At 43.1% G+C, this 9,124-nt stretch overlaps 1 protein-coding gene across 1 annotated transcript; it reads left to right on the forward strand.

Moving 5' to 3' along the window:
* The first annotated feature begins 982 nt into the window (after positions 1-982).
* GCSAM (germinal center associated signaling and motility) lies at positions 983-8,859 on the forward strand. Its single transcript, XM_004483405.2, has 4 exons — positions 983-1,185; positions 3,613-3,659; positions 5,233-5,261; positions 6,110-8,859. Exons 1-4 carry the CDS (start codon positions 1,157-1,159, stop codon positions 6,413-6,415), a joined length of 411 nt encoding a protein of 136 aa, XP_004483462.2. The 5' UTR covers positions 983-1,156; the 3' UTR covers positions 6,416-8,859.
* Positions 8,860-9,124: the final 265 nt, after the last annotated feature.

Consider the following 9,124-nt stretch of genomic DNA (forward strand, 5'->3'; position numbering starts at 1 on the left):
ATCTCACTAATGTGTATTCTGTCTCTATTTGTTTGCCTTTTTCAGAAAGCCAAAAAAGATAGGCTTTGAGTCTGACTTCTTTCACTTACCAAGACGCAACTGAGGTTCAGCCATATTGTTGCACATTAGCGATGCAATCCTGTTATATCGCTGGGTGGTATCTCATTGTGCAGGTGCAACAGATTGTTTAGCCATTCAGCAGTTGAAGATGATCTGGTTTCAAGGTTTTTTGGCAATTATTAATAAATCATGATAAACATTTGCATACAGATTTTAGGGGACATATATTTTCCTTTTACTTGGGTAAATGCCTAGGAGGGGAACTGCTGGGTTTTAAGGTAGGTCTATGTTTAACTTTGTAAGAAACTGCCATTCTGTTTTGCAAGTGGGTGTATCATTTTGCATTCCCACCAGCAATGCCTAAGAGTTCCAATTGCTCTGCATCTCAAATCATCATTATTTGTTTTGTTTTCCATGTTAGCCTTTCTAACGTAGAAGTATTGAATTATAGTTAAAATTTACATTCCCCGATTCTAATGATGTTGAGCATCTTTTCGTGAGTTTATTTATCATCCCTGTATTGTCTTTGGTGAAGTATCTGTTCAAAAATATTTTATCCACACGTTATGGGGTGTTTGTTTTCTCATTTTCAAGTTTTGAAAGTTCTTCATATGTTCTGAATATAAATTCTTTCATCAGATATGTGTTTTGCATATACTCTCTACTAATCTGTAGCTTGACTTTTTGTTTTAACCTTTTCTTTTTTTAAACAGAGTTTCCCCCTCTGACTTTTCTAAGAAAAACCAAGTGGTTTGTGCCTAATAAATTTGGGTACCCGCAGTAAGAAAATCCCATGCCCGCCTGTAATTGCAGATGGGGATTCCCCAAAGGCTCGACGCTCTCATTGACCGTCAGCTCTGGTTAAGGCCGCTAGCCAGACGGGCTCTGACGTTTTAGGAAGTTCTTCACATGTGCACCTGTAATCTCCTCCCCTTGGGTTTTTCCTTCCTGTACAGAGAGATAACCTTCTCCTTTAGAAGGTTCGGAGCAACGCAGCCCCTTCTCAAAGTCAGGGGCCGCCCTCTCAGAGAACCAGGCATGCTGAGAAGGAAGTGGTAAAGGGGACTGAGAGGAAGGTGCCGAGAGGACGGAGAAGATGGGGAACTATCTGTTGAGGGAATGCAGGTGAGTCCAGACTCCCTATGGGGGAGAGAGGAGATGGATTGGGGCAACGAAGCAAGAAAGAGAAAAAGGGGGCTGCTCTTTGGGGTGGGGGCGGGGGGTAGGGAAGGAACTCGAGAGGTATTAAGTGCCTACTATGAGTCAGACACTACTTTAAATTCTTGATAGGTTTTACCCTCTTTCCAGAATTGCGGGCAGCCGCTAGCAGAGAACACTTGAAGGGCAAAGGGCTTTATCAAGTGAGGTCTATACAACAGACTACCATCTAGGAAACGGAACAATATTCTGAGGGCCTGGGAAAGGGATGCTTCCTGAGCTCTTAATCCTCCATAAAGAGCGCCAAGACACACCACCCTTTTGGTCACTATTTTAAGATCAAAATAAATAGCTTCCTGCCTCCATGGTCTAATCTGGTGCATGCTTCCTGTAAGCAAACAAGCAGAGGTCATGTAAAGAGGTAGAGAATTTGGCTTAACTTTTCTGAGCCTCGGTTTCCTTGTTTTAAACGTAAATAATAATACAATATGTACCTGGGGGGTTCTGTGTGTGTAATGTTACCTTGGTGCCTGACACATAGTAGAGTTCAGTAATTTGGAACATAGTGTCATGTTTCAGGTGTTCTTCTCATTAATGTCAAAGCTACTCATATGAAAATTGGATTCCCCTCAAGAAAGGGAATCCCTAGCTGAGGGTGTTTCTAAGGAGTAGGAACTGGTCAGGGGGCTCTTCACAGGATTATGTTTGGCGTTCCACATGTCAGTCCATGCCAGTGGAGGTGGGATGCCGGAAAAGGAGGTGATCTGATATGCCACCATCAAAAAGAGACTGGCAGATCCATAGAATAGCTCATGCCCTGACCCTCTCTGAGAATCAAGGTTGTCTGGGACTTATCCTCCCTGGATCCTCACAGTGTTTTGTTCACCCAGTTGCTCTGGCACTCTTTTATTGTATTGTTAATTCTAACTTGATGCCTAGATGTGAGCCTCAAATATAGGCATTGTTTCTTCTTACTCAACCTCAAATCCCTAGTTCCTGGCACTTTTTCTGGCACATAGAAAGCACTCAGTTGAGTATCAGATGTATGGTTAGAAAGAAAAAGGCAAGAAAAACTGTCTTAGGAAGAAAATTAAAAGAAAACGCAGGTAGCATGTGAGTGAGAAAGCACTGATTAGGAGTTGGTCGTGTCACCTTCGTATTTCCAAAGCACCAATTAATGTGCCAGTAAGATGAAAGTATTTCAGCATGGCAGATGCGTCCAAGTAATCTAGGATGGGTGCTGTCTTGGGAAAAAAATGTTTTCCATAAACATGACAAAGCTGCCAAAACCAATGGCAAAGCTGCCAAAAACAGCCTTGTGATTTGTGTCATCTCCTAGGTATTTTAGATGCTGGGGTTGTCACATCGTTGAAAGGTGTTTCTGCCTTCCACGGTGAGTGGAAAATTGCTTTCAGGAGTTATTTCCCTAAGTGTGGTTTCAATGTGGTATTTGCTGTGAGTTACCTGAAGGTCTTCTGTGAATTCTCTGCAGACTGTGGCTACAGCCGAGGCCTGTCACTGGCCCGACACAATCACCTGAGAGTTGGTCAGGGAAGCGGTGCCTCAAGTTGAGTTGAAACAGGAACAATAATCTCAGAGGCGGTGCGCTCTCTTCAAACAGGAAAGCCTCAGAAGCCAGGAAGAAACAGGCTACTAATGTAGAGAAAGAACCCTGAATCACACTGCAAATCCCAAAGTCTCTACATTTCTGTCACTTGCACAGAGGATTTACAGCTGAGGTGATCACATCATTTATCATCCAAAGTAGGACATCTTTGAGAGTGATTAATAACGTCATTAACCAGTGCCATCTGAACGAACCAGGGTATACAGTCACCCTCCTTACACCAGATGCTATCCTTGTCTCCTGAGATGATATTGCCTTCCATTATGTTTATACCATGCTTTCCTAGGGGGTCATTTATATGGTGCAGTTACTTCTGCACTCATATGAGAGATGTTGGTTGGTTGGTTTCTTTTGGAGACTATAGATAAGGATTGGGAAAAAAAAAAACCCTGGCTCCTTCATTCAATGATATAAAAGAAATCAATATTTTGTCAGGAAAATAAATCTCCCAAAAAATTTACCTGTAGCAACACCATAGTTCTCCATCTATAGATCAATTCCATATCAGACTTAGAAAAGGAAGAGAGAGAGGGAGAGAGACAGAGGGAGTGAGGACAGGAATGCAAAGAAATAGATTTCTACTTGGCTTCATCCTTTATATTTCCTTCTTTTCTGACCTCTAATTTCTCTAGGCTGAAAGAGATGATATGGAGAAGCTATAACTTTAACGAAGTGTTAAAAACAAGTTTTTATCAAGTAGTATTATCATTTTCTTTAAAGGTTTCTGAATATTGAGGCATCCAATTTATTTTCCTTTACTTTTATAGGAAAAAGATGCGTATTTTTAAAGCAAGACAACATTTCCAAAAGGAAAGTAAGTAATTGATTTTCCATTATTTTCATTTTTGATAGACTGACATTTCCAAATTCCCTCTACTCTCTGCCCCCAAAGTCACTTGGACGTACTTGGCACATTTTAGCAATTGCTTCCCTATTTCTCTACTTGACTGTGATCTCATTGGAGCAGGGATTGGTTATTGATCTCCATGTCCCTCAGTCAGACCCTACATCTGGGGGATAAAAAGTGGTTGGGTCAAGGCACTATAAAGAACTGGGAGGAGGCCAGGGAGTTTGGGGAGAGGCAGGGCCTTGTGGCTATGTTAAGGAATTAGGTCTTTGTTTGGAGAACTGCAGGAAATACTGAAATGCTTTAAACAAGGCAAGTATGATCAGATCTGCATTAAAGAGATCAGCCCAATTGCAATGCAGGGAACATTTAGAAGGCTAATAAAACAGTCTCTTGTGGCAGCTCAGTGTTGAAGTAAGAAAATTCTAGAAGTTTGTGACGTTTTACATGCAAGATAGAGATTAAGAAAGTGTAGGCTTGGTCACAGACCAGTGCATTCCTTAGGAAGACAACAGAGTTTTGTCCCTGACTTCCTGGGTTTAAAGAGGAGAGCCTAGTTCATTCACTTTGAATCTTATAAGTGAGCCTTATAAAGTATGTAAATAAATAATATAGCCTTCCCACCCCTTGCCATTTCACCTAGGGGAGTTGTAGGTCCAGGAAACCACAAACTCCATCAGGAGTAAAATGTGGTAGAAATAAGATGCCTATGTTGAAGCCTTGCTAGTGATAATCAGGGACATCCTGAACGGCCTTGGGAACTTGTGGAGATGCGAGAATCTGGAATGACATTAACGAGGGAATGTAAGCCCATATATGATACAGTAGCCTGCATGGACACACCTGCCCCCTGTGTAGGGCCATAGCATGAGGTTTCCATGAGAAAATACAGTTGTGCTTATCCAGCTAGTGTGCTTGCAAGGGGCTAGCAAGTGTGTCCATCTGCCTCTTTGCTTAGTGGCCAGGGCCAGGGTTTTAAGGAAATAGGATTTTGAAAAATTGGCCTGCTTGCATTTGTATCTGCTAGCAGGTACAGGAAAAGAAATGTCCAGCTTAAGAGTTTCCTCCTCTGTAAAGCTTTTCTTGGACACCAACCCTACACCACACCATCTCCTGTCACCTACAAAAAGACCTCTCTCTTCTCTGCATTGTGGATCTCTCATAGACCGTTGTCTGCTACTCTGTGAGCCCCTTGAGGACAGATACTGTTTTGAATCATCTTTGTCTCCCTAGTGCCTGGTACAGAGTAGCTATGCGATTAAGACAGGGAGAGAATAACTGATAAGATTTCTTATCTAAAGACCCACAAGTGTATCTCCTTCCACTCAGCCTCTCAGCCTCTGTACAGCTCTGCTGTTTCTTGTTCATGTGGCCCTGTCACTCCCCAGAGATGTGCTATAGATCAGGATAGGATGATAAGGGCTGCTCCAGCACCTTTTCTTTAGCTCTCTGGTTACTTATATTCCAGCACCGCCCTTCCTCCCATCCCCTAAAATTGCTTCATGACCTGAAATTCATTGACTATTTTTTCTTTCTCCAGGTAAAAGAATGCCACCTGCTCCCAGTCAGGTAATGAGCCTTTTTCTGAGATGGCGGCAGAAACGCAAATATTCCAGGTGGCAGGAGAAGCTATCCTCCAAGACCCCTTCCAACCTTAACATAGAAGAAAGATTATCTGATGTACATGCTTGAGATGTAGGGACCGTGTGCAGGGCCTGGAGGTCGAGGCAGCAGCCACCATCTTTGTACAACTTATTAAAAGGAACTAACACATACTGAGCCCTTAGGTTATGCCAGGCACTGTGTTGAGCATTTTGAAATGGATTTTCTCATGAAACTGCCACAACAACCATGTAAAATTGTTACTATTATTTCTCCTCATTTTACAGATGAGAAAACTGAGAAGCTAACTGATTTCCCTAAGGTCAGACAGCTGACATGATGGCAGAGCCAGGGTTCAAAATCAAGCCTCCTTCCGAAATCCATGCACTTCCCTCACACTTAGCTGCTTTTCTTTTATCTCCTTGAGATTCCACCAAGGGAGTGAGACCTTCCCTTGAGTCATTTCACTTTTTAATAATACAAGTATCTCTAGAACATATGGTTAAGAGGGCAACAGAGAATTCTCTGATGGCTGTCCACAGGGCCCTGAAACATTAGGAGTCGTTGAAGGTGCTCAGGGGTCACTCTGGAACATGGGGCAGAGAAGACTGGCTGGGTAGGCTGTGTGCTCTGGGTGGCATGAGAACTCTGGCTGCCTGGTCTAGTGGATGGGATGGGAGTGGCCATTTAGGAAACATGGCCAAGGAAAGGAGGGAGGTCACAGGAGACAGACTTTACCTGTGTTGAGACTAGAGTGAAAAGGGAATGGTGAGAGACCAGGCCTTGACGATCACTACTCTCCTTTTGACTCGCAGGAAAAGGCTGAGCTGACTTTCTCGGAGGAGGTGTGCTACACCCTCATCAATCACAGAGTTCTCGAGAGAAGGCCATCTGCTGATGGGTATTATGAGAACGTTGCCCCCAATGCTGAGAGGCCCAGAGAGTCCTTGGGAAAAACTGAGACCGAGTATTCACTTCTCCATGTGCCTTCCACCCCTAGGCCACCACCTCCCCCAGAAGATGAATATGAATTTATCATGCCTAGTAGAATCTCCTATCACTCTCTGCAACAGTCATGCCCATTTATGCCCCCTTCTGAGACTCAGTTTTCCCATTTATGATGACATGGTTGAACCAGCATTTGTTTCTCAGTAGCCATCCAGTCTATGAAGCAAATAAAAGGGGGAGGTGGGGAGCAGATGTAGCTCAGTGGTAGAGCACCTGCTCCCCATGTATGAGGTCCTGGGTTCAATCTCTGGTACCTTCTAAAAAAAAAGTGGGGTGGGGGGTGTAGCAGTTTGATATTGTTATGAATTCTAAAAATAAATATTGGATTATTATTGTAATCTGATCTGTACCTGGGCATGATTGAGTTATGTTTAGAGTGATAAAACGCATGACAAAGAACAGAGTTGAGGGTTTCTGATGTTGGAGTTTTAATGTTGGAGTTTGTTGCTGAAGACTCAGGAAGTCAGCACCTGGAAGAAAGGAATCTTGAACCCAGAGAAAAGCAAGCCCCAGGAACGTTGGAACCCAGGAAGCCTGAACCCTCGCAGATGTTGGCAGCCATCTTGCTCCAAATAGACTTTGGTGAGGGAAGTAACTTATGCTTTATGACCTGGTATCTCTAAGTTCCTACCCCAAATAAATAGCCTTTATAGAAACCAACCTGTTTCTTGTATTCTGCATCAGCACCCTTTGGCTCACTAATACGGAATTTGGTACTGAGGAGTAGGGAAGTGCTTTTTCAATTACCGAAATGCTGGAATGGTTTTATAAATCGGTAAGGGGTATTTTTTGGAGGAATTGTGAAATTCTTGATGGAAAAGGCCTAGATCACTTTGAATAGACTGTTGATAACAATATGAATGCTAAAGAGACTTTTTATGATGCCTTGGAAGTAAATGATGAAACTATTATTGGAAACTGTAGGAAAGACAATCTGTGTATTAAAGTTGCAGAGAACATAGCAAGATTAACTCCTGGTGTTTTATGGAAGGCAGAATTTGAAAATGGCGAGCCTGGGCATTTAGTTGAAGAAATTTCCAAAGTAAACCTGGAGAATATGACTTGGCTTCTGCTTGCTGCTAATAGCAGAATGCTAGAAGAGAGAGAGATGCTGAGGACTGAACTGTTAGGCACAAAGAAAACAGAAACTGATTCTGAAAATCCCAGGCCTCTGGAAATCAAGCTCCCAGATGAATGTGCCACACTGGAGGACTTAACTAAACTTGGAACATGTAAATCAGGATGGAAGATGCAGTTATGTTGGAAAGACTTGTGGAAAACCTTACTGTCTGATGGCTTGGACCCTTGCTTCCTGCATGCTAAACCAACAAGGTTTTCGAGAGAGCCATATGAACAAAACCACTGTCAGCCTGGAATAAAAAGGACATGGAAAGGAGAGATTAAAGGATAAACAGCTTTAAGAGGAAAACCGTGGAAGCTGAGATCTAGAATTTGGACATCACCTTGGGCCAAGAGAGGAACCCCACCCATGTGTACGGAGAGGGTAAGTTTGCCCCAGCAGTTGAAGAGGGTAGATGTTCCTGTCCAATGTTCTAGGAGAGTTTTGCTGCTCCAGGGTACAGAGAGGGTGGGGCACATTCCCCAAGGATTAGGGCAGTTAAGGACAGCACCCCAAAGGTCTGAGAGGGTGGACCTGTCCCCCAAAGGTTAGGGAGGGCCAGGTGGTCAACTCATTGCTCTGAGATAGTTGAGTTTGTATGTCAAAGATTAGGGGGAATGTTGTCTTCACAACGCTGTACTAGGGGGTTAAGACTCTAACCCAAATATTGGGTAAGGTGTGGCAATCACCCCAACACTCTTGGAGGGAGAGGTCTGGAGCTTGGTCTACACCTAGATTCTTGATGAGGCTGGAGCCAAGAAAATAGCTGTTGAGTAAGTCAGTAGAAAAGGTGGGTCCCCAAATGGCCCCTAGGAGAAGAAACCATCTTCTTAAGAATGACTCTCAGACTTTGAAATCGAATGGAGGATGTCCTGCAGGTTTACTGAACTGTGTGGATGGCAGGATTACTGAACTGTGACTCATGTTTCCCTCCCAATTTCTCCTTATTGTAATGAAAATGTTTCTCCTATGTCTGTGCATTTGTGTATTGGAAACAGAAATTGTTTTGTAAGTTTCAGAGGTCTGTAACAGGCAAGACTTTGCCCAACACAAACCGTATTTCTTTAAATTGATTGTGATATGATTTAGTACTTGCATTGTTACTAATTTAAGGTTTTTCAAATATTATAATGTCTTTTTGGAATTCAGAGGGTGGAGTGTAGCAGTTTGATATGGTTATGAATTTCAAAAATAGATATTGGATTATTCTTGTAATCTGATCTGTACCTGGGCATGATTGAGTTATGATTAGGGCATTGAGTCCCCACCCACCAAGGGTTGGGGACTCGCAGATAAAAGGCATGACAAAGAACAGAGTTGAGGGTTTCTGATGTTGGAGTTTGAGGCTGAAGACTTAAGTTGGAGCCCCAAGAAGTCAGCACGCAGAGGAAAGAGAAGCAAGCCCCTAGAAGAAAGGAACCTTGAAGCCAGAGAAAAGCAAGCCCCAGGAATGTAGGAATCCAGGAAGCCTGGGCCCTCACAGACGTCGGCAACCATCTTAATCCAAATAGACTTTGGTGAGGGAAGTAACTTATGCTTTACGGCCTGGTATCTGTAAGCTCCTACTCCAAATAAATACCCTTTGTAAAAACCAACCAATTTCTGGTATTTTGCATCAGTACCCCTTTCACTGACTAATACAGGGGGTGATGTGGAGATTCCAACTGAAGAAGACCTGGAGCACAGAGCCTTCTAGCTCATC

Source organism: Dasypus novemcinctus, chromosome 4, assembly GCF_030445035.2.
Source record: "Dasypus novemcinctus isolate mDasNov1 chromosome 4, mDasNov1.1.hap2, whole genome shotgun sequence".
NCBI classification, from domain to species: Eukaryota; Metazoa; Chordata; class Mammalia; order Cingulata; family Dasypodidae; genus Dasypus; species Dasypus novemcinctus.